At 41.2% G+C, this 25,468-nt stretch overlaps 3 protein-coding genes across 6 annotated transcripts; 2 read left to right on the top strand and 1 right to left on the bottom strand.

Annotated features, from left to right (window-relative positions):
- Nucleotides 1–108: 108 nt before the first annotated feature.
- LOC118358531 (E3 ubiquitin-protein ligase RNF165-like) lies at nucleotides 109–13,944 on the top strand. Its single transcript, XM_035736466.2, is given in 9 exon segments — nucleotides 109–376; nucleotides 5,221–5,451; nucleotides 5,454–5,541; nucleotides 5,787–5,897; nucleotides 7,462–7,591; nucleotides 7,862–7,966; nucleotides 8,306–8,401; nucleotides 8,986–9,089; nucleotides 9,224–13,944. Coding segments are annotated over 9 exon segments (1,044 nt in total). The 5' UTR covers nucleotides 109–315; the 3' UTR covers nucleotides 9,342–13,944.
- A 547-nt stretch (nucleotides 13,945–14,491) lies between these two features.
- Nucleotides 14,492–18,603, bottom strand: LOC118358532 (lipoxygenase homology domain-containing protein 1-like). Of its 4 annotated transcripts, none has more exons than XR_008079112.1 (4): nucleotides 16,406–18,603; nucleotides 16,063–16,125; nucleotides 15,685–15,846; nucleotides 14,492–14,730 (listed from the first exon to the last, which is right to left on the bottom strand). XR_008079112.1 is itself a non-coding variant. In XM_052479123.1 (4 exons), exons 2-4 carry the CDS (start codon nucleotides 16,533–16,535, stop codon nucleotides 14,525–14,527), a joined length of 498 nt encoding a protein of 165 aa, XP_052335083.1. In that variant the 5' UTR covers nucleotides 16,536–17,100; nucleotides 17,785–18,603; the 3' UTR covers nucleotides 14,492–14,524. The 4 variants fall into 4 exon arrangements, 2 of the variants coding, with proteins under 2 accessions (XP_052335083.1, XP_035592364.1); XM_052479123.1 differs by lacking the exon at nucleotides 16,063–16,125 and having other exon boundaries at nucleotides 16,406–17,100; nucleotides 17,785–18,603; XR_004820476.2 differs by lacking the exon at nucleotides 16,063–16,125 and having other exon boundaries at nucleotides 16,396–18,603.
- A 361-nt stretch (nucleotides 18,604–18,964) lies between these two features.
- Nucleotides 18,965–24,434, top strand: LOC118358533 (60S ribosomal protein L37-like). Its single transcript, XM_035736473.2, has 4 exons — nucleotides 18,965–19,078; nucleotides 19,589–19,724; nucleotides 20,076–20,160; nucleotides 24,331–24,434. The coding sequence occupies exons 1-4, from the start codon at nucleotides 19,076–19,078 to the stop codon at nucleotides 24,395–24,397; spliced, it is 291 nt and encodes a 96-aa protein (XP_035592366.1). The 5' UTR covers nucleotides 18,965–19,075; the 3' UTR covers nucleotides 24,398–24,434.
- Nucleotides 24,435–25,468: the final 1,034 nt, after the last annotated feature.

The following is a 25,468-nucleotide window of genomic DNA, read 5'->3' on the forward strand; positions in this document are numbered from 1 at the left end:
AGCCTGTCATTTCAAATCGTTACTGCCATCTACTGTAGTGGAGTTCACGTTTCAGCTGCTATGTATGAGTGGTAAAATAGCGCCTACCAGCGATCATAAAGGGCCTGACATTGTTTGGGGGGGATTCGTCACAACCTAGAGGCCATGTGTGGTACTGAATATTTCCTAAACGTGAAAATACCGATCCATCGACGCTTTGTCAACGAAGCAGTTGCCTGTCAACTCAGTGCTAGAACTGCTTGAATGTAGGTTGGAACGGACCATCTGCATGGGCTATATCTCTCATCAACCCAGCGGCAAGACAAGGATCCAAGAATGGTTTTAGTGCATGTCGGATATCTGGTTCTTCCTGTATTTGGCTCAGTAAGAAATAGAGGTATTTATATATATATTTATCTTTAACAATTACGTGTGCCCTGATAATCTCAATATCGCTAAAGCTTCTCGCTAACCTGGTCGAAAATCTCTTTTAGGATCCATTCCAACAAGCGACTGTGCTGTTGTCCTAGCTACTTGGCTACCAAACAGCTGTTCCGTTCTATATAAAGCGAATGATAGCTAACTAGGACAAAACAGTATGTTTGCTATACAAGGCTATTATGTTCTCATTCGTTACATTTTTATTAACAATTGCACGACCATATTACACATTTTGGTAGTATGGGTCTGATCGTATATAAACAAAATATAGCCTTTTCAGGTAGCTATTGACAGCTAACTAACGTTAGCTATCTAATTGTTATATGGACGCGCGTTGACCGATGCTATTTAGCTAACGCTAGCTACATTTTTAAACGTTAAGCTATTTTTGGACATGATATTGTCGTAAGTCAGCTCTATTTCAATACATATAAGCACAGCCATTGAAATGAATGGCAGTGGTGAAATGTCAGAAAGGAATGCGTGAAACACGTTCAAACTTGTTTGAAGGTTAGTTAGCTGGTTACAAAGTGCAAGCTCGGTCGGTCTGTTTGTAGGGAGAATGTATTTAATCCCAGGATGTCATTTGAAGATCATCTTTACTGCTTGTCAAGAGGATTTTATGACTAATTCAATTAGCGAGCTAGCTAAAGAATGTTTGCTATATCGCAACTACTAGCTAACAAACAGGCTAAATTGTCATATTTTAAAATGTCAGGAAGATCTTTAAACACGTAACGTTAGCTAATTTAGCTAGCTATGTAGGTTGTTTTTCCAATCTGGTCTGACCGTTTCGTATTCTGTATTTGCAGTAAATCCGATACATATTTAGTATGTTATGTATTTTATGCAAACATCTATGTTATGAATTATAGCTAACGTTAGCTCGGCCAGGAGTTAGGTTACATGCTAACATGCTAAGTAGTTGCAGAGTAGCTAAAATTCTAGTTGTCTGTGATGAGATTCGAGCTCACGGTATACGCCCACCTGACCAACCAACCAACAAACTTTCGTTTTTATTTAAGTAAACGTATGTCTTATTTAACTAAAGGTAATATATAATACTAATGTAAGTGTCCCGGATTTACCTTGTTTACCTTTACTATGTTATGTCTCGTCTATGAGAACTGACTGATCCACCAGTTGATTTTAGACAGTAATTCCCCATTGATTCAGTATCAAAACATACTTAAGCAATAAGGCACGAGGGTGTGTGGTATATGGCCAATATACCACGGCTAAGTTGCTGTTCATAACCGTGACGCAATGCGGAGTGCCCGGATATTGGCCATTTACCACAAACCCCCGAGGTACCTTATTGCTATTATAAACTGGTTACCAAAGTAATTAGAGCAGTATCAATAAATATTTTGTCATATACATTGTATATGGTCTGATATACCACGGCTGTCAGCCAATCAGCATTCAGGGCGTGAACCACCCAGTTTATGAAGTTGCATAAACCGTCTAGGCTACAGTGTAGCATATTAAGTTCATGCAGTGACATCAATTATTTCACATTGTGCTTTTATTTCTGTTCTTATTTCCTGTTTCATAGTTTCGAGGCTGGCTCTACATTCTGCATTTATCAGATCTTTGTCGTCCCTCCCATTGTGTAGCTAATGATCATCTGCTGCTGTGTGGTGTGGCGTGGCCTGGCCTCTGCCTGTTCTCTGCATTTAGCTGTATTGACTCCCTTCTTCATTTCCTCTTTCCATCAGAAGACGACATTGGTGTATATATAACAACAACAAAAATGTATCATTCAACCATAGAGTATATGTGGAAAAACTAAAACAAATAGCTAACACCTATATAATAACTTTTTGTCTTTGTCAAGTTGTTGTAGATTTAACACATTTTTAGCTCTTAAAGAGAATCAAATGTATGTCATTGTGTACCTCCCATTCAGTCTTGATTATGACAACAGCCTATTGTAAATCCCTGTAAAGTGGATACATTTTGCATGGATTCTATTTCTGCATTGCTTTATTGAACACCAGAATTTGGCAAATTTTCTTTCTTTTTTTCCCCCATGGAAAATGCATTGTACAAAGGTAGCTAAGTAATAGTATATTTTGCTCCAATTGGCATTCTTTTTACATGTACAATTACATGTAAAGCTTATGCATTGTCATATTTCATTGAATATGATCACACACAATTATAATTGCCTCGTGGTCATCTGAGTGATTTCAAAATAGACAACACATCAACATTTTATAAATACTGGTACACTTCACCTGTTCCCAACAACCTGTCATAACCGCCTCCATTTGTGTAACCCTTTTGTTCCTCTTGAAAATGAATATCTTTGAAACACTGAATTATCAGGCCTTTTGCTCACTAAAGCCAAAACCAAATCGTAATGCTATAAGTGTAGATGCTCTCACTGGTTGTTCACTTCCCAATGAGCCTCCCCACTAACAAAAGTACAAAATGCTATCCATTTCACAGGGATGCTTATCTCCTGCACTGCTACAGTGAATCTTCTAGTAGAGTAATAACGTATTGTATTGTTTGGTTGTGGTCTCTCTACCTTTTTGTTCTGGTAATGGTACTTTCAATGCATGGTCACATTATGATTCATATGATTTAGTTTTTTTTTTACATTGAATAGTAAATTCCAATGTAATCTTTCTGTAGTAAAGATGTACCCTACCGTGCTGTAGCCAACCACATCTGCTCATTAGATGCTGCTTCTGTTCTTATTAACCCTATATGGAGCATGGTGGGCCTTGCCTTCAGTCAATGTTGTTTATTTTTGTTGCATGGTGTTTATATTATCATTATTACAAAAACACAAATTCCACAAACTAATATTTTTCAATAAAGAATATAGTATTTTTCCTAACCTTCAGTGTGCTTCTTGCTGATTTCCATTTATTGTCTTTAGCCCTCCCCTCGTCCCTACCTTCCCCCTTCCACCCCACCCACCTCTCCTGCTGTGACAAAGATAGACAATTTCAATGCTTTTATCATCACAAGGCCTGAATGAGTCTGTCCCCTGTCATTCATGGTGATTGTACCACTGAGACAATTGAAAGTGCAGTGTGCCACAGTTAACTTGGATCAAATGATTTAACCATTGTGATTAGTGACTGGTTAGGAGCTGAATGTGAGACACAATAACCCACTCCATTCAGATGTTTCTGAAAGATCACAGAGCCTTGACTATTTCACAAGGCATTTTGTAGCACTGCACCTTCAAGTCTACTCCAACTTAATGACCCAAATGCAATGTAGACTTTGCCTTTTTCTCAATTGTAGGGCTTTCACCTGTTTTCATCTGAATGTGTTAGCCACTCTACCACCAACACTTTCGCATGTTCTTCGTGTTAGAAAAGGTGAAGGTGACTTTCACAAAGGCCTATAGATAGATCCGTCCCACACTGTTTGTGCTAGGCTGCGTATAGCTCAGTGGATACATTCAGTTTACATTTGTTTGATGTTCTTTTTCCAGGACTTCTCATGCTGCCCGAGTCCAAAATGCATTTACCGCAATGGAAAACATGTCACTGACTACGAAATATCATCCTATAAATTGTGTTCTCCCCTTTCAAACATATTTTGTCATATTGCCATCAATGTCACAATGCAGCCTAGGCCACCTTCATGCTAATGGCAAACCATTCCCATTACTATCAATTATCAATGTTATTTCCATTAGAATTGTCAGTCCTATATAGTATGGAGACGGTGTACTGAAACTGTAGTGCACTGTACTAGTCTCTGATTCAACAGCAGCCTGTTTTCTTCAGCTGCCAAATAGCTGTGGTTAGAAGAGGGGAAAAGTACTGTCAAACTATTTCCTCTGCACCAACAAATCTACGCATGGGGAAAAGTTTGGGTAACAGTGTGTGTCAGTGAGAGTAAGATACAGGCCTAGGCAGTATTTTAATTTATTTCTTGAAGGAGATAGACATGTTGTAGGCTTTATGTGGCTTTGGCCTTGACTCGTGCTCATAAATATTTCTGGGTAGTGATGTATAAACAGACACATCATTGTTGCACCAATTTGTAAGTCGCTCTGGATAAGAGCGTCTGCTAAATGACTTAAATGTAAATGATGTTGTGCTATATAATGTTACCCACAGTTCAGCAAGTGAAACAGTTATCAGAAAAAGGACACACTCACAGCAATGCTATCACATTGTTAAAATCCTCAGTGATTTATAAAGGATGAACAGTTTGTGTCATAAAAAAATAAACATCTTAGGAATAGATGTTCTGCCTTTTGTCCCACTGTGGATCAATGATGTCATTCATGTGAATGTCACACTGTAGATCTTGAAGTTGGAGAATATTTCTGGCAGCACTTCTATCAAAGGGATTTGAGGTCATTCTGATATTTTACAGAACACTTCTAGCAGCACTTCTATCAAAGGGATTCAAGGTCATTCAGATATGTTACCGGTACCCCTAGATTTTAGAACTAGATTAATTTGAAAAGCACTCTGTTACACAATTTAAATGCACAGTCCTGGGCACGCACATTGCCGAAGAGTCAGATGCCCAGAGGTGAGAATCCAACCAGAAGGTCAAATGTCACATGATGCCATAATAGACCGTGTTTGGAAGTATTAACATTTTCCATGCAGGTTTGAATGTGTTACTTCACCATATCTCCCTATCCCCTGATGTAAGTTTCACCATAGGTAAGAGTTAGGGCTTTTGTAAAGATCCTCCTACAGAAACACAATTACATCACACAAACACACACTCCATGTCACATACACAATAAATTCTAACCTACCGTTTCTCTCTCAGGTGGCTGACTCCCTCTCATTGTTTCCACAGGATCCCACTTTAACCGGCAGCAGCAGCAGCATAGCCATGCTACCTCTTGCCGGCACTTCCAGCTAGGCCCCCAGGCCCAGCTGCCCATTGACTTCCCAATGCCACACCCAGGTCAGCCCCAGTCAGGCATCAACCCCCACCTGGCTCCCCCTGGCCATCAGCATTCTCCCCAGCTCCACCTGCCCCTCAACCCCCTACCCCCCACACACCAGTTCCAGGACATTTCTGCCCCCCTTTCCTACCTCAGGCCTTACACCAGCAGTACCTCCTCCAGCAGCAGATCCTAGAGACCCAGCACCGGCGCATCATGCCACCTTCCAGGTATGGGGACCTGGTTTCTGGCTAAGCACGGCACTCCCATAGTAACTTGGGTACCTCCATAAGCTATAGAAATGTCAAGGTTTGTATTAACAACTACAGTACATTTGAGGGGTAGTTTGGCATGTGTTTTCACACCTCAAAAGTGCTTTAAAGTTGAGTCGAAATTTCCATTGGATCTGTAGATCCACACAACATATGGCATGGAATATGATGTGCACAGAAACCTTTTTTGGTTGTCCTGTCAGCAGACACCAGCCCCACAGACTGCGGCCGGGTTACGAGTTTGCTCCCGCCCTCCACATCCCCCCACAGCCTGCGGCCCAGCAGCCTCGCTACCTGGCTGAAGGCACAGACTGGTAAGACGCCAGCTTGCACTCATACAATAATATGGCTTAATAATGTGGCTTCATTGTTAAAGGGATACTTTGGGATTTTGGCAAATATGCCCTTTATCTACTTCTCAAGAGTCAGATGAACTTGTGGATACCATTTGTATACCAATTATGTCCAGTACGAAGGAAGTTAGAGGTAGCATTCTAGCAGATGCCAATAGACTTCCAGTCATTGTGTTAACTCTAGTTAGCATTGGCTAGCAAAACTAGCTCTAACTTCCTTCATACTGGACACAGTCCAGTAAAAATGGCATCCACGAGTGCATCTGACTCTGGGGAAGTTGACAAAATACTGAGGTATCCATTTAAATCTCAAGCATTACTCCTGGATTGTGGATAATCTTAATTTTCTAATTTGAGTCACCTGTTCCCACAGGCATGATGGATTATTTGTCACATGCGCCGAATACAACAGGTGTAGACCTTACAGTGAAATGCTGACTTTACAAGCCCTTAACCAACAATACAGTTAAAAAAAAATAACTGTTGAGTAAAAAATAAAGAGCAGCAGTAAAATTACAGTAGCAAGGCTATATATAGGGGCTACCAGTACAGAGTCAATGTGTGGGTCAATTGACGTAAATTGAGGTAATATGTACATGTTGGTAGAGTTAAAGTGACTATAGGTAGATAATAAACAGAGAGTAGCAGCAGCGTAAAAGAGGGGGAGGGGTGGGACAATGCAAATAGTCTGGGTAGCCCTTTGATTAGCTGTTCAGGAGTCTTATGGCTTGGAGGTAGAAGCTGTTAAGAAGCCTCTTGGAGGCAGGCCACTCGATTTCGTCTCTGCGTTATATTGGCATCGAACATGTCAGGGGGTGACCTTGATAATTTATTGTTAAAACGAGAGGCTACCTGGATCTTTAATTTAGAGACCCTTGCTCCGTTCGGTCTCAACGTAGACTTTGATCTAAAGCCATTCTTGTGATTATTGTGACTTTGCCATTGTAGTTGTTTGTAAGCTTATGTAGTCTAAAAGGAATCTATGATCGTATGCTATCCATTTATTGTTTGTATGCTGTTCTTTGTATGCTATTTTAATATTTGATAATTAACCAATGATATTAGGCCACTCTTGGCCATGATTACAGACACCTGTGTTTTTGACACTATATAAATGAGTCATCCCGCAGTGTTTGTTATCATACCCTGATGAAGACAGCTTGGCTGTCGAAACATTGGTAATTACATTTTTGCATCTGAGCTCCTAGAGTGTGCGTCTCTCTTTTATTTTCAAGAAGCCTTTTGGACCTAGACTTAGCTCTCCGGTACCGCTTGCCGTGCGGTAGCAGAGAGAAGAGTCTATGACTAGGGTGGCTGGAGTCTTTGATAATTTTTAGGGCCTTCCACTGACACCACCTAGTATAGTGGTCCTGGATGGCAGGAAGCTTGGCCCCAGTGATGTACTGGGCCATACGCACTACCCTCTGTAGGGAATCCAAGGACAATCAATGTTAATGATTTTTGTTGGGTCTGTGTTTAACTGGTTTCTCTCTTATGTCTCCTCCTCTGTTGTGTGGTTGGTCAGGGATTTGAGTGTGGACGCGGGGCTCCCTCCTCCTCAGTACCACGTCCGCCCACTGCCCCAGCACTACCATCACTATCTGACATCTCCCAGGATGCATCACTTCCCCAGGAACAATGCCTCCACCCAAGTGGTGAGATCATCACAACTCTTTTTGCCATAATATTTAAATGAACAGAATGTACATTTACAATTAAAGCGATGTTCAATGATCTGTGCAATCATGGCATCCATATTTGTTGTACCACCCGTAGTGTTTGATTTGGTCTTTACACCATAGATCATTGTAGAGAGTTGGTTTAGGGATGGCTGGCATCTGTATGAAATTCAAAGATGTTTTCTCAGAATTGAGGAGATGGTATCCAGATTACTCCCTTACTATCTCTCTGTATGTTCTCTCTAGGTTGTCCATGAGATCAGAAACTACCCGTATCCTCAGTTACACCTGCTGGCCCTGCAGGGTCTCAACCCCTCCCGCCACGCATCAGCTGTGAGAGAGAGCTATGAGGTACTGTTATCCCAGTCACACGGCTAACTCCAGTCAACCCTGTCACACTCTCACCCCGACACACACACACACACACACTCTGGTAATCACACGGCTGTCCTCACGCCTCTGTCCCTGCCTCCAATGCTGTAGACAGCCTCATGTGGGACTGCTCCTTTCTTTTCCACGAGTTCTGTTTTCCAGATGCTTCTGAATCGAAAAGCTATTGTTTTATTTTGCTTTGTTCTTTTGTTGTTTTTATAGGACTGAAATAAGAGCCAGTATAAATGAAGTGTCTTGAGGTAGAGACAAATGCTTGTTCCAGATGTTTAACAGTCTTCCCACATGTGTTGCCTGTAGGAGCTACTGCAGCTGGAGGACAGGTTGGGCAGTGTGAACCGAGGGGCTGTCCAGACCACTATTGAAAGGTTTACCTACCCTCACAAATACAAGAAGGTAAGAATATGCCCTCAGGTTGTGTCTGTAACGGATGTTCCGAGGCAGAATATCGAATAAAGCACAATAGAACAGAATGACACGGACGAACACTGCTGTCTCATTTTAGGTCATTGTTAGCCAAAAATCTCTCCAAGGAATCCTGTCCCCTTGCAGTCCAAATGGACTTGTTATTTACACAACAGTCAGATGGTTTGGAGTGTACCCAATTTAAGACCACAGATGACTCCTCTTGCAGGTGAAAGGACAAATTATTATAAAGCTGTGTGAGTCTTGTGAGAATTATTTGAATATACTGAAGGAATCATAGGCATGCATGACATTTTAGTGAATCATTGAGACTGGAACCTGAAGCACACTTTTTGATTGTGTCAGCAGTATTTGCAGTAGATATAAGGGAGATGGTAAACTGGGTTTGTCATTGCATACCTAGTCATGTATCTGAACTACAATATGTGGACTTCAAGCATCTTTCTCTTTTCATGTGAACTATCAAAACTTAGCGAATTAAATTAAGTTACATTTGAAAATATGCATATTGCTTTTTGTAAAAAATAAAATAAAATCTATATTTTATTTTCCAGAGGATACCTCAGGACCTGAAGCTTGGGCTGGTGGATGAGGAACTGGATACAGATGAGAAGTGTACCATCTGTCTATCAATGCTGGAGGATGGAGAGGATGTCAGGTTGGTCTAGTCACAATGCTAATGAAAATGTTATTGTCATGGTAATTTTGGTGCCAAAACAGACTACAGTTTGCAGATCTCTGTATCTATGGTAATTCATATTAACACTCTTCATCCTCTTCCTCCACCACCAGGAGATTACCCTGCATGCACCTCTTCCACCAGGCGTGTGTGGACCAGTGGCTGGCCACCAGTAGGAAATGCCCCATATGCAGGGTGGACATTGAGACCCAGCTGGCACCAGACAGCTGATGCCTCCTTTCCCTGCCTCCATCTTGTAAAACCCCACCTCATCCCTAGGGGGAACTTTGCCAAACGTCCCCCTCCCATCTGCATCACATATGAGCCTGCCTTCTGAGCCAGCTGAGGAAGACAATGAGCGGGAGGGGAGGTGAGAGGGATTAACAAAGCACACTGATCCAAACAATAGAGAACCAAAAGAGGCCGATGGATGGATGGATGGATGGATGGATGGATGGATGAAGAAGAGAGGCAGAAGGGTGCCAGAATGTATGGACAGATTTACAGGGCCTTGATGAGTCTCCATCAGGGTTTTGCACCGTAGCATTAGCTTCTCCATACACTCAGAGATGTGATCCTCCATTAAACCACCTAGCGAGTGTGTGTGTTGTGTTGTTGGGTTTGTATATGTGTACTGGTCTCACTCCCTCTTGATGAAACCCAAAATGCTGAGCTCTAGCTACAGCACATCTGTGCGAAACATGACAAGATATGAAATCAGCAGTGGGCTGTTTCTTGAAATGAGCTTCTGTGGCCTAATACATATGGTGTAATGGAGTGTAGTAGTCTTGTTATTGATCACCAGTATTTAACAGGGTGACAGTGTGGTGTAGCAAGCAAAAATCCCACTTTAAGAAATAAGGTGGGAAAAAATACAAAATGGGGAAATAGTCTTCTTTAAAAGAGGGTAATAGGCATACAAGCAGCCTTTAGGCAATGAGGAAGTGCTAGCTATGTACAAAGGCCAATCAATAGGTGGATTTCCAGTACAGTAGATCTCTGCTATCACAGTGGATGCTAGAGATGCTAACCAGGCATGGCTTCAGTGGTTTGTATTGTGCTGTATTGGGGCCTCTATACTCTAGAACTGAGGCCACAGATATGCATGCTGTATGGCAGGCTTGGGCTGTCTTGTGATTGTGGAGCAGTAGGAAGTCTGCGCAGGATGACGTTTATTGTCATGAGTCTTGTCCTGGAGGCAGAACTCCGCTAGACGGAACAGCTGCAAAGTCAGAATTGGCTACATTGTAGAAATTCATAAAAACAATTTTAGGTTAGGATTAGCAGTGTGGTTAGGTTTAAAATCAGATTCTATGACTTTGTGGCTGTGCCAGCTAGTGACCACTCTGCAGAGCGGCCTCCAGAACAACATTCATACCGGGAGAAAAACGGAAAAGTCTGCAGTATCTCTGCATGTGAACCATACACTGTATGACTCTCTCCCTCATCCATGGAGCAGGATGAAGTTTCCCTTAGATGCTGATCTTAGGTCAGTGTTGCATCTCCCCTCCTAATAATTAAGATTAGAGTTGGTGGAGAGGAACGCTGATTATAGAACTGTGCCTATGGGCAACTTCTACTCACAGCCTTATCCATAGCACGATTTTTAAGGCTGGCATTGGCTGGAGGATGCAGTGTCTGTGTATTGTCTTTAGAGTGAATACAATGTAGTTATTTTCTAATATACACTACCACTTAGAAATGTCCTTGTTTTTGAAAGAAAAGCAAAAAAAAAATGTCCATTAAAATAGCATAAAATTGATCAGAAATACAGTGTAGACATAGTTAATGTTGTAAATGACTATTGTAGCTGGAAACTGGATATTTTTTAAAATGGGATATCTACAGAGGCCCATTATCAGCAACCATCACTCCCCTGTTCCAATGGCACATTGTGTTAGCTAATCCAAGTTTGTAATCGAACCCACAAATGCTGATGCTCCATATACTCAACTAGTCTAAAGAAGGCCAGTTTTATTGCTTCTTTAATCAGAACAACAGTTTCCCCCTGTGCTAACATAATTGCAAAAGTTTTTTCTAATGATCAATTAGCCTTTTAAAATGATAAACTTGGATTAGCTAACACAACATGCCATTGGAACACAGGAGTGATGGTTGTTGATAATGGGCCCCTGTACGACTGTACATAGATATTCCATAAAAAAATCTGCCATTTCCAGCTACAATAGTAATTTACAACATTAACAATGTCTACACTGTATTTCTGATCAATTTTATGATATTTTAATAGACCATTTTTTAAAAATCTTTCAATAACAAGGACATTTTTAAGTGACCCCAAACTTTTGAATGATAGTGTATACCAGGACCTTATTGCCTACAGAACAAACCCATGTGATTTGTACAGTACATAGGAAACAACCTCCATTGTGTTTCGGTTCCCTTCCTTTCAATCTCAGTTGTTCCCGTTTTTCGATACAAGAATACAGCTGGTGTCCCAGGGAGAGATCCAACTCATAAGCCTTTGTTCTGTGTTGTGGAATGTGTAAGATGGTCCCCCATGATGGTAGTCGTATGGTATTGTTAGAGCAACTGTAAACTGTTCAGTGATGGAAGCTGTTTTCCCTATATCGTGCATGAATCATGTTGGTGTAGTTCACTTGAAAGAGGGTTAAAGGGAGAAAAAGCCATTTATTTAAAAATACCAAACAATTATTCTTAGTATTTATATTTATTTGATTTGTTATTAGTCCTTTCTTCATTTCAGTTTTCTTTCTATCAATTTGTTGAGCACTCATACTAATTTGGACATTGGACCAAGTCCTTGTCCATGTCTTACCATTTTGAAGAAATGGCTGCAATACTGCAGAAAACATTTATTGTTGCAATAATCTAGCTTGTTTTGTTAATGCACTATGGCGTTGTCTGAAATAGATTTGGTGGTGTGGGGTCTCCTTGTTCTAGCTTAGCTTGTGTTCGGTTACATGTATCTTCATGCTTCCTTGTGTTCTCTTGGTGGTTGACTTGACTGTGTGTTGTGTTTTTTATTTCCCTTTGTCCAAACCCTTCCATCCAAAAAACTACAGACAGACAAGGAGGGTTGCTACTTCACATAGGAGGCTCTGAGTTGAAATGCCTTAAGTATTTCACAATAATTTGGAGTGGAAATAACACAAGATGTTGGGGGGGATACCTCATTATGCATAGGTTGGTGGGGATGCTTTTCATGCAAGTTGTGTTTTTCAGAAGACGAATTGTCATTTGGAAGGGTGACAAGGTGTAATGGGCTCTGTCTATAGCCAACGTGGTGGTGCTGTTGATCTTCATTCCATTCCATTCCATTTAGAAGATTCCCACACTCTGCTTTAATCTAGTGAACAGACTGACCAGGTGCAAGTGTTTCAGCATGTAAACCTCGGTCATTGCACTCCTAGCATGGCTAAACTCCTCACTGGCATAGAGGAAATATGATACTTTTATTTTTCATATTTATCCTGGATCATTACCAGTTTCACAGTTTGTTTGACCTCGGTTGTATATGTCACCATATTATATCTGGATATTGGGTGTCTCCATTCAGAGCATACGTCCATAGCATCCTCTGTCCAGCTATGTTAACTCTTCCCATATGAATTAATAACTGCATTATTAGGTACTTTGTATTGCTGGCAAATGCTGTGTTTGTGTGGTTAGGTTAGGAAGGTGGCTAACATGATAAACTTGAGCTATTGATCTTATGTTTTTCTGGTGTGATACTCTAGGTAGTAGTTTTACACCTGGGTATAATAAGCCAACCACCTGTTTTCTGTGTGCATTTTCTTAATAATAACAATGTATTCATCTTACATATATCTCATTGGAATGAAGCTGACTGGTCTTATTTTAATTTTTCCTGCTGTCACTGTCTTTACCCCATGTCTACTTCCTGGTCAGGTCACATGGTCTGGAAAAAACTCCTGGCCTTATGGTTGTCTCTAGTTACCACAGCCACAAAGTAAAAATTGGCTTTATAATAAAAATGTATGAAAACTATTTTTGGTATTCATTTAAGGTTTGGCATAAGGTTAGTAGTGTGGACTGGGTAAAGTTTAGAATCACATTTTAAAAGATCAATTGTAGAAACAGGAAAAAGTCTCTGCACAGTTCCAGTCAGATGCAAATGTATTTTAATTTTAGCTGAGCTTTCGGTCAGTCGACCATCACCAGGAGATGAGAAATTGTAGAAGTAGACAGAGTTTTTATGACTTTGGATGTGGTAAATAGTGACAACCTGGCCTTACCTTTGTCCTCTGCAGACTGTATACTGGGTTGTTACTGCAGAGGAAAAGTGTATAGTATAATAACTCAAGCTGGTGAAGGGGAATGAAAAGTAGAATCCTAAAGCACAAGCTTTCTAATGCATGTCCTCCTCAGGTTTTCATATGTGTACATGGGCGTAGCTGTAGACGTGTTTAATATGAGGCTGTACCTTCTTGAATATTACAGATATGTTTCTTTGCTGCTGATAAACTGTTGTTTAAACTAACCTGCCAGTGATTAAAGGGAAGTGGCCATCTTTGTACAACACACTGTTGTTTTGCTGTAACTGCGCAATGTGTTATGAGCTGGAGTATTTTATAGACACTAGAAGTATTTACCAATAATATGAAAAGCAATAGCTACATTATAATGAAGAATAACATGGATCGGTGAATGTTGTGGAAAATCTTTAGGTTCACTTTTGATGGATTTTGTACTGTATTTATTACTAATGAGGATGCAAAAACTTGCATAGCTTAACCCAAACTGTTCTGTCTCCTGTTTTATTTATTGTCTGATTGTATATGATCTTTTTCTATGTGTTTTTCAAATAAACTCCCTAAAATGCTGAAAATACCTGTTTTAAAGGATGATTACATTGTTCAAAAAATGTATTTACCTAGAGAGTTTTCATCTGTATTTTTCATAGCTGTCTACATACCACGATAGACGAGGCTGGTAGTAATACCGCACTCAATGAGCTGTATTCTGCCATAAGCAAACAGGAAAACGCTCATCCAGAGGCGGCGCTCCTAGTGGCCGGGGACTTTAATGCAGGGCAACTTAAATCAGTTTTACCTAATTTCTTTTTCTTTTTTTTCACCCCAGACAATTGTTGTTCAATAGCAAACGGTCTGAGTGGTACCCCAATGGGAATAAACTGGTTGATTCAACATTGTTTCCACATCACTTCACCCCAACATTGAATCAACTTGTAAAACTAATTGGATTAGCAGAAAGTCATCCATGTTAGGGCATTTTGTCTTTTTTTGTCCAACTTTTAACCTAAATCCAATGACATGGTGAATTTTGGGAGGGATTTTATGTTGAATTCACGTTAGTTGACAAACAAATGTAAATCAAAACGAGGCATTGAACTGACAACTGAGCCCAGTGGGACATCTTCATTCATATAACATCTTTGGGTCATGTCATCACCAGCCTACATCAGGGTCAGAGGTTAACTCATTGGTCTTGTCACTGAAGACCAGGATGTAGTTGTTGGCGCAGGCCAGCTCTCTCATGATCGGCCCGTCGTCGACATGCTTGGCCAGCCAGGGGTCACATGGGAAACGGAAATTCTGGCCCATGGTCTCATCTATCACATTGATGTACTCCAGGTGCCAACCTGGGGCAGGACCTGAGAAAAACACAGGTTAGAATGGATTATGTTCTTGCCTCTATACCAATCATCACCAATCAGCTACTTCAAGACTTAGTTTTGTTTTCCCTTGCTGGAAATCCTGTGTACAGAACTGCAGTTGTGAATAAATCAATCAATGAAAAGTGAGAAAGACCCTCCTGTGTCCTGTCTCAGTCTATTTAGCCACTGTTACACCACCATCATTACCGTTAGTGATGAAACTAAATGGCATAGCATATGAAAACCTGCTCCTTACTCTTGTTGTCGTGCCTGGAACAAAGGTGGATAGGGGAGATTAAAGACAGGATGATGTCGGTGGTTCTCTCCACTTCTCCACCAATAGGACAAACATACCACCAAATTATTATTATCTCATATAGCACCGCTATATGCCAGCTCACAGATCTTAGTCCTTTTGGGCCCTTTGGTTTTCGACACCCAGTTCTCATAGGTAAACACAGACACTCGGGCTCCCGAGTGACGCAGCAGTCTAAGGCACTGCATCTCAGTGCAAGAGGTGTCACTACAGTCCCTGGTTCCGTGGTCTCTCATCCGGCCGTGATTGGGAGTCCCATAGGGAGGCGCTCAATTGGCCCAATGTCGTTCGGATTTGACTGGGGTAGGCTGTCATTGTAAATAAGAATTTGTTCTTAACTGACTTGCCTGGTTTATAGCCTCGCTACTGTATATAGCCTGTCTTTTTACTGTTGTTTTATTTCTTTACTTACCTATTGTTCACCTAACACATTTTTTTGCACTATTGGTTAGAGCCTGTAAGTAAGCATTTCACTGTAAGCTCTACCTACACCTGTTGTATTCGGCGCACGTGACAAATAAACTTTGATTTGATTTGATTTGAAGGAGCATCACAAGCACAAGTACATAGACAAACTGAAAGCTCCTCTCAGTAATATAGTGGTATTTAGTGTGTTATTGCTCTAACAAACTCACCTTCCGGGTGATGTTGGTGTCTAGTATGTTGAACAGTCTGTGATGAGACCATTGCCTCTGTCCTTGGCCAACCAGCACTTACACTGGAAGATGTACTTGATGCCTTCTGTCGGCACGACAACCGACAGCTCATCCACCAACCAGCAGCTCTCTGGGGTGGCGCTATTATCACCCAGCCGTGGGAGAGAAAAAGAGAGAGTGAGAGGTAGACTACCACAAAAGCTCTACTTCCTCTCTGGCAAAAGTCTAAACGGGATACTTGGGACGTCCCAACTCTGACATCACCCCATTGAAGTAAGGGTTAAGGTTAGGGTAAGGGTAGGGGTTATGGTTAGGGTATAGGGTAGGGACGTCCCAAGGATTCCGGATAGCACTAACCGAGTTGTCGTGGCGGATACGGATCTTAAACACCTGGCCGAGATCCACCACCTCGATGGAGAACTTATTCACCAGGGCGAGACAAATAGAAAAGGGACACATGTAGTGAAGTAAAATCAACCTGACTGCTCTTAATCACTATGATGGACTGAGAGAGGCTTAAGGGAATTCAGAAACAGACACACTTTGCATTAATTAGTTAACCTTTTGAAATGACACGGTTTTAGCAATACTGTGCTGTCTTTGGTTTTAGTATTCCATGAAACGACACGGTAAACTACATGGTATCTTTGCAACTTAATGTAAAGTGTGACCAAATAATAACACACATACTCTTTCAAACCTTTTGCTGTTGCTCTGACTTGCTGAGTTTGCATTCCCGTCTCTCCCAGGTCTCCGTAGATGGTGAGAAACACTTTTCTGTCGGCCACTCCTTCGCACGTGTCACCCGTTCTGACAACGCAGTGAATCATCTTCGCCGGCAGGATGGGGCCAGAGCTGCATAAACTCCTGGGTAGAGCAGACTGCAGGGCGGCTGGGGCAGCCTTCTCCTGCTATATTTACCCACCTGAAACAGCCACTAACCTCATAAACAATTATTACCACTGGGTTGTCACCTGACCAGAAGAGAAAGCCCATGTGAAAATCGAGAACATGCCAGAAAATTCTGTCGCTCTGCCATTGCTTTGGTAAACACATTGAGGGATGAGGCTGGAGAAATGTCCAGTAACCACTCTCAAATTGACAGAGCTAAGGATGCAGGGACTAACCATCCATGATATAAACATTATCGTTTTAATGTTTTGAGACAATACAGTGTTTGTTTACAATTACTTTGTTTACAAACAATGGACTAAAACAAGTTTATATTTTGGGTTCTGATGACATTTAAGTTATAATAAGGTATATAATTAATATAATCAACAGGTATATAATTAATTTATTTTGACTCCCTTGTGACATGACTCCCGGATGACCATTAAAAAACATGACCTCCTAAATCTTTCCATCAACTTCCATGTAGTCATGATGAAAGTCCTGAAACAGATGCATAAAGACAGAAGTTAACAAACGCTAGGCACAAGCAAGGGAGAAGAAAATTATACTGTAAATGTCTCCTCCTTTTTCTGGACAGAGTTGTGGCAGTGGCCTCGACAGGCCACTAACAGTTGCTGTTCCTATCCCTCGAGGCTAAGTTGGCAGCTGGCATGAATGCTGATTGGCTAAAAGCCATGGTATATTTAAGCAATAAGGCACGACGGGTGTGGAATATGGCCAATATTCCACGGCTAAGGGCTGTTCTTCTGCACGGCGCAACGCGGAGTTCCTGGATACAGCCCTTAGCCGTGGTATATTGGCCATATACAGTTGAAGTTGGAAGTTTACAAACACATAGGTTGGAGTCGTTAAAACTAGTTTTTCAACCACTCCACAAATTTCTTGTTGAAAAACTGTAGTTTTGGTAAGACGGTTAGGACATCTACTTTGTGCATGACACAAGTAATTTTTCCAACAATTGTTTACAGACAGATTATTTCACTTATAATTCACTGTATCACAATTCCAGTGGGTCAGAAGTTTACATGCACTAAGTTGGCTGTGTCTTTAAACAGCTTGGAAAATTCCAGAAAATTATGTCATGGCTTGAGAAGCTTCTGATAGGCTAATTGACATAATTTGAGTCAATTGGAGGTGTACCTGTGGATGTATTTCAAGGCCTACCTTCAAACTCAGTGCCTCTTTGCTTGACATCATGGGAAAATCAAAAGAAATCAGCCAAGACCTCAGAAAAAAAATTGGAGACCCTCCACAAGTCTGGTTTAGCAATTTCCAAAGGCCTGAAGGTACCACGTTCATCTGTATAAACAATAGTATGCAAGTATAAGCACCTTGGGACCACGTAGCCATCATACCGCTCAGGAAGGAGATGAGTTCTGTCTCCTAGAGATGACCGTACTTTGGTGTGAAAAGTGCAAATCAATCCCAGAACAACGGCAAAGGACCTTGTGAAGATGCTGGAGGAAACCGGCACAAAAGTATCTATATCCACAGTAAAACAAGTCCTATATCGACATAACCTAAAAGGCCACTCAGCAAGGAAGAAGCCACTGATCCAAAACCACCATTTAAAAAGCCAGACTACGGTTTGCAACTGCACATGGGGACAAAGATCATACTTTTTGGAGTAATGTCCTCTGGTCTGATGAAACATATATAGAACTGTTTGGCCATAATGACCATCGTTATGTTTGGAGGAAAAAGGGGGAGGCTTGCAAGCCAAAGAACACCATCCCAACTGTGAAGCACAGGGGTGGCAGCATCATTTTGTGGGGGGGGGGGGGGTGCTTTGCTGCAGGAGGGACTGGTGCACTTCACAAAACAGATGACATCATTAGCAAGGAAAATGATGTGGATATATTGAAGCAACATCTCAAGACATCGGTCAGGAAGTTAAAGCTTGGTCAGAAATGGGTCTTCCAAATGGACAATGACCCCAAGCATACTTCCAGAGTTGTGGAAAAAGGGCTTCAAGACAACAAAGTCAAGGTATTGGAGTGGTCATCACAAAGCCCTGACCTGAATCCAATAGAAAATGTGTGGACTTCAACTGTACAACAAACCCCTGAGGTGTCCAATGTAATTAGAGCCATAAACATCTGTTTTGTCAAACCCGTGGTATACGGTTTGATACCACAGCTTTCAGCCAATCAGCATTCGGGGCTCCAACCACACAGACCTATACCACGGGTATGACCAAACATATATTTTTACTGCTCTAATTATGTTGGTAACTAGTTTATAATACAATACAACTTGTATACCAGAATATGCTACTTGCATTTAAACATACAGTATTAATTTAGTGACTTCAATTGCTAGTGAAAGGAACAAATATTCTCTGCTCTTGTGTCGCTACAGCATACCAGTTTGCTGCACCGGAATAAGTACGGACTGAATTTACTGCAACTCAATACCCTTTTCCGTCCTCTATCGTGTCTACTTCGGCAAGAAGATGGTAAGCGCGGATGCAGTGTAACATGAAAATCTGAAATCATCCTCTTTAATTCACGTTCTCATTTGATCAACTACATGTTTGTTGTGAAGATGAAAGCATTGAAATATGGCAGACCTCAGTATTTCATGGTGTTAGTTTCATAATCGCTACAAACCCGATTAATAAACGAACGTAACAAACACTTAACGTTAGCTACTGTATGTCGCAGACGCTCAAAAGTAGATGGGTATCTTCCAAATAATTTCCAATCAGCATCTCAAATTGACTGCTATTATTTGTCCCCATAAATGAAACAATTTTGAGAATAGCATTCATTAGTATGTCCATGTCATCCTACAAAACAAGGAAAGTAGCTAGTTTTCTCAGGTGGAACCAGCTAGCATCATTCAACATTAGCCTGTTGACGTTAGCATGTAGTTAACGAATACAGCCATCTTATGTAATGTATTGTTTTGAATGAACTGTCAATTCTAATTGGTCACCATAAATGTGTTTTCACCTGTGTCACAGACGAAGGGAACGTCATCATTTGGTAAACGTCGCAACAAGACGCATGCCCTGTGTCGTCGGTGCGGCTCCAAGGCATACCACCTTCAAAAGTCCTCTTGCGGAAAGTGTGGCTACCCCGAAAAGCGCAAGAGAAAGTGTGAGTGGCTCGTGCTGTTGTCTTGGCAGATAGTTTAGTAAAATTTGATCAGTCAGTGCAGTCCATTCATGTTACCAATAGGGACCATCAGTGACACTAGTTAGATGGATGGATGGATGCTGCAGGTCAACTTACCAGAGCTTAACCTGTCAAAAGTTTCCAGTGATGCATATGTCAAACAAGCTGAAAAATTCCAGATGTCCTCACCTGCAATAGTGACTTTTTGCACTTGCAGACTTTTGTTTTGTGGGGGTTTGGTCAAGCTGACCATGTTGTCACGCTGATGTATGTGTCTGTACAGCGGTTTTGCTATTCATTGATTCTATAACACGCTCATCCTTACACTTGCAGATAACTGGAGTGCCAAGGCCAAGAGACGCAACACCACCGGGTCTGGCCGTATCAGACACCTGAGGGTTGTCTACCGCAGATTCAGGTGAGTCCAACATCCTCTCTGCAATGAATTTCAGGGCTGATTTGCATAATACATCAGGTGCAAACAGAAGAAAATGTTTCCTCGGAATACAAAGATGAGCTGTTCTTTAGGCAGGAGTATGTACCTCCATTTTTCCAAAGCTTGCTTTTTTTTGTCTGTTGAATGTGAAATTGGTATCATTTTTAACTGCAGAGAAGCACCTAATTTGCCCCCTTAATCTGACCAGCGGAATCAGTTGAGACAAATCTTGTCTGTCCTTAATTGGCCCAATGTAACCAATATGATATCGCTAGCTAGTTTTGCCAAGGTGGATTAGGTTGCTCTGCACAGATGCTTTTCAGTGCTGGGTTGAACCCTCTTAGTTTTGTTTGTTGAGATATGATCATCTTACAATACACCAGGAAGGAAGGTGATGTTGGTTTTATTTGGAGTTGGTGACTGTTAAACTACTCATGAAATGTGTTTTTCTGCATTATAAATGGTGTGTCACTGCTATGATTTGACAAGTGCCCATTGCTGTGAGTGACTGAAGTGCTTGCTGACTAATCATTTTACCTTTGATATTGTGAATGCCAAATTGGAATGCTTATTTAATGCAGTGCATTTAGAAAGTATTCAGACCCCTTGACATTTTCTACATTTTGTTACAGCTAGGGATGCACCGGTATGACTTTTTGGCCGATACCGATAATGAATATTTTCCTTGCCAAATAAAAAGATATCGTTAACAGATATTTTACATTTTAGTGGTCATTTAACTATTTACCTGTACTAGAATGCTTAACACACACACATGGATGCAGTGGTCTAAGGCACTGCGTCTCCGTGCAAGAGGTGTCACTACAGACCAAGGTTAGAATCCAGGCTGTATCACATCCGGTCATGATTGGGTGTCCCATAGGGCGGTGCACAATTGGCCCAGCATCATCCGGGTTAGGGGAGGGTTTGGCTGGGGTAGGCAGGCATTGTAAAATAAGAACTTGTTCTTTAACTGACTTGCTTAGTCAACTTTTTTTTTTTACACATGATACCCCACAATGACAGGTAAATAAGGAATCTGTTTTTTTCACTAAGTATTTGAGACCCTTTGCTATGAGACTCGACATTGAGCTCAGGTGCTTCCTGTTTCAATTGATCATCCTTGATATGTTTCTACAACTTGATTGGCACCCACCTGTGGAAAATTCAATTGATGATGATTTATAAAGGCACAAACTTGTCTATCTATATAAGGTCCCTCAGTTGACAGTGCATGTCAGAGCAAAAACCAAGCCATGAGGTTGAAGGAATTGACCGTAGGGCTCCGAGACAGGATTGTGTCGAGGCACAGATCTAGGGAAGGTTACCAAAAAAATGTTTTTAGGATTTAAGGTCTCCAAGAACAGTGTCTTCCATCATTCTTAAATGGAAGAAGTTTGGAACCACCAAGACCCTTCGTAGAGCTGGCTGCCAGGCCAAATTGAGCAATCCAGGTAGAAGGGTCTTGGTCAGGGAGCAAAGTACAGAGAGATCCTTGATGAAAAGCTGCTCCAGAGCGCTTGGGACCTCAGAATGGGGTGAAGGTTCACCTTCCAACAGAACAACGATCCTAAGCACACAGCCAAGACAACGCAGGAGTGGCTTCATGACAAGTCTCTGAATATCCTTGCGTGGCCCAGCCAGAGCCCGGACTTGAACCCGATCTAACATCTCTGGAGAGACCTGAAAATAGCTGTACAGCGATGCTCCCCATCAGCAGAGAATGGGAGAAACACTCCAAATACAGGTGTGCCAAGCTTGAAGCATCATACCCAAGAATACTCGGGGCTATAATTGCTGCCAAAGGTGCTTCAACAAAGTACTGAGTAAATAGTTTTTGTTTTGTCATTATATTGTATTGTGTGTAGATTGATGGGGGAAAAAAACAATTGAATCCATTTTAGAATAAGACTGTTACAAAATGTGGAAATAGTCAAGGGGTCTACTTTCCCAAATGCACTGTACCTGGCACGAGTAGATGTTGCTATGTATGTTGCTAGTGAAATACCAGACTCATCACATTACTCAGACCAAAGACTTGATGTTAGATTTAGTTCAAGTTTTGTCACATTCAAAATACAGTGAAATGCCTTTTAAAGGTATCAAATATCATATTTTTTTTATTTAACTTGGCATGTCTGTTAAGAATAAATTATTATTTACAATGACTGCCTACCCCGGCCAAACCCTCCCCTAATCCGTTTGACGCTGGGCCAATTGTGCGCCGCCGTATGGGACTCCCGATCACGGCCAGTTGTGATACCTTAGACAGCTGCGCCACTTGGGAGAAAGGAATATTAGCATGTGGCACATGTTCGTAATGGATGGGGTTACCTACCTGTAAAAACATTTGAGACCTAGTAAGGGGCACTGTATGTGTATGTACACTGAACAAAAATATAAACGCAGTAATTTAAAAGATTTTTCTGAGTTACAGTTCATATAAAGAAAGCAGTCAATTGAAATAAATAAATGAGGGCCTAATTTATGGATTTCACATGACTGGGGATACAGATATGCATCTGTTGGTCATAAATACCTTAAAATAAAAAAAGGTTGAGCCGTGGATCAGAACCTGTCGGTATCTGGTGTGACCATTTGCCTCATGCAGTGCGACATGCAGTGCGAGCATCCCAAACGAGCTCAATGGGGGACATGTCTGCGTATAGGCCATGGAAGAACTGGGAAATTTTCAGCTTCCAGGAATTGTGTATAGATCCTTGCCGGCATGGAGCCATGCATTATCATCCTGAAACATGACGTGATGGCGACGAGGAATGGCACGACAATGGGCCTCAGGATCTCATCACGGTATCTCTGTGCATTCAACTTGTCATCGATTTAAAATACCGTTGTGTTCGTTTTCCATAGCTTATGCCTGCCCATACCATAGCCCCATGGCCACCATGGGGCTCTTTGTTCTGCCATCTGCTCGGTACAGTTGAAATCAGGATTAATCTGTGAAGCGCACACTTCTCCAGCATGCCAGTGGCCATCGAAGGTGAGGAGAGCGAACACGCAGATGAGTTAACCTGAGCCATTTTTCGACAGTTTGCAGAAATTCTTCGGTTATGCAAACTCGGTTTCATCAGTTTCTCCAAAACAACATTGGAGGCAGCTTATGGTAGAGAAAAACATTCAATTCTCTGGCAACAGCTCTGGTGAACATTCCTTCAGTCAGCATGCCAATTGCATGCTATCAACTTGAGACATCTGTGGCATTGTGTTGTGACAAAACTGCACCTTTTTGTGTGGTTGTTTATTGTCCCCACCACAAGGTTGCTACCATGTTGTCATATTGTGTTGCTGCCATGCTATGTTTTCTTAGGTCTGTCTTTATGTAATGTCTCTTTTTGTGATGTGTGTTTTGTCTTATTTTAATTTTATGTATTTTTCATTTTTAATCCCAGCCCCTGTCCCTGCAGGTGGCCTTTTTCCTCTTGGTAGGCCGTCATTGTAAACAATCATTTCTTAACTGACTTGCCTCGTTAAATAAAAAGTAAAGATGCAGCTGTGTAATGATCATGATGTTTAATCAACTTCTTGATAGCAAAGGAGAAATGCTCACTAACAGGGACGTAAACAAATTTGAGCGAAAAGTATGCCTTTGTGCATATGGGAAATTTCTGGTGTCTTTTTATTTCAGCTCATGAAACATGGGACCAACACTTCATATTTATTTAATTTTTATTTCACCTTTTTATTTAACCAGGTAGGCTAGTTGAGAACAAGTTCTCATTTACAACTGCGACCTGGCCAAGATAAAGCACAGCATTGTGAACAGACAACACAGAGTTACACATGGAGTAAACAAGTCAATAACACAGTAGAAAGAATGTCTATATACATTTTGTGCAAAAGGAGGTAGGCGGATAATTACAATTTTGCAGATTAACACTGGAGTGATAAATGATCAGATGGTCATGTGCAGGTAGAGATACTGGTCTGCAAAATAGCAGAAAAGTAAATAAATATAAACAGTATGGGGATGAGGTAGGTAAATTGGGTGGGCTATTTACCGATGGACTATGTACAGCTGCAGCGATCGGTTAGCTGCTCAGATAGCAGATGTTGTGTTTTCTATATTTAGTTCAGTATAGTTTACAGTTCATTGTCATGCTTCCTCAATGTGTTTTCTCTGGTCTTTTCCAGGAATGGATTCCGTGAGGGAACTGTCCCCAAGCCCAAGAGAGCAGCAGTGGCTGCCTCCAGCTCTTAGAATCTGAGTCTGAAATAAAGTCATCATAAAATGACAACTTCATCGCCTCTCGTCCTCTTTGGTCAGTTCTAAGTTATACAATGAAGATAAACAACATTGAAATGTTATCTCTTACAATAACCCTAGCAGCAACCAGTAAGTCATGGGACTTTCAGTTCTATCACTAGAAATTGTTTGATGGAAGGGTTTTCCTGCAACCAGCAGAGGGACACATTTCTCCATGGTTTTTGTTTCTGGAAGATCAACAAAACAAACATCTGAAATAATCCACTGTTATGCTAAACATTTGTCTGCCTTTGAAGTATAACAGTCAAAGGCAGAAAAATGTTTAGGGAGTCACAGTATTGTGATTTGACAAAGGAGACACGAAGGATGGGAAAAAAAACAGGTATTTAGCAGTTCTACCAAGAAATATATTTCCCACAACTCATACTACTAGATAAGATGTGAAAATGTCTTGGTCTCAGTGACTCCATGGAGAGAGACTAACTGCTATGGTAACCAGTAATCTGATTCAATACATTTATTACAAATCACTTTGTCAGTAAATTCAAAGGGTTTCACTACAGCTGCTATCCAGGCGGTGATCCTTGTGGTTAACCAAACATGCTGTCTGTTTTCAATAGGCCCAAACCTATACATCCTTGAAAGCAAGGATGGGCATCTCCTGTCCTCTCGGGCCTGATTGGTGTCACACTTTTGCCCCAGCTAACACACCTGACACCAATTTTCTACTAATCATGATCTTCAGTTTAGGATGCAGTTAGTTTAATCAGCGGTGTTTTGCTAGGGATGGGGGATAAAAGTGAAACCTCTTTGACCCTGAGGGCTAGAGTTGCCCTTCCTTGCTCTATAGCTCACAGGTGACACTCAGTTTGCCAGAGCAGATGTCCATTAGGCTTTCCTGCATGGCCACTCAGTGTCTCAAAGCAATGTTTATGGCCTCTTCCTTTCACTGAACATGATCACGAGAAGAACTTAAGAAGTCCATGTAACAAGACATTTATTTGGCTTTCATTTATCATAAATGAAGCCAACCTTAATGGCTCTTTTCATACCTACATGTCAACA

Source organism: Oncorhynchus keta, chromosome 25 (genome assembly GCF_023373465.1).
Source record: "Oncorhynchus keta strain PuntledgeMale-10-30-2019 chromosome 25, Oket_V2, whole genome shotgun sequence".
Taxonomy (NCBI): Eukaryota; Metazoa; Chordata; class Actinopteri; order Salmoniformes; family Salmonidae; genus Oncorhynchus; species Oncorhynchus keta.

Excerpts from the sequence above, each read along its gene's own strand:
- LOC118358532 (XM_052479123.1), bottom strand. The coding sequence starts at position 16,535 with ATGATTCACTGCGTTGTCAGAACGGGTGACACGTGCGAAGGAGTGGCC. Across the intron at positions 15,847-16,405 it reads AGTCAGAGCAACAGCAAAAG|CGCCACCCCAGAGAGCTGCT; the intron begins GTTTGAAAGAGT and ends GGGTGATAATAG. Across the intron at positions 14,731-15,684 it reads ACACCAACATCACCCGGAAG|GTCCTGCCCCAGGTTGGCAC; the intron begins GTGAGTTTGTTA and ends TGTTTTTCTCAG.
- LOC118358533 (XM_035736473.2), top strand. Across the intron at positions 19,725-20,075 it reads CGAAAAGCGCAAGAGAAAGT|ATAACTGGAGTGCCAAGGCC; the intron begins GTGAGTGGCTCG and ends TTACACTTGCAG. Across the intron at positions 20,161-24,330 it reads GTTGTCTACCGCAGATTCAG|GAATGGATTCCGTGAGGGAA; the intron begins GTGAGTCCAACA and ends GGTCTTTTCCAG.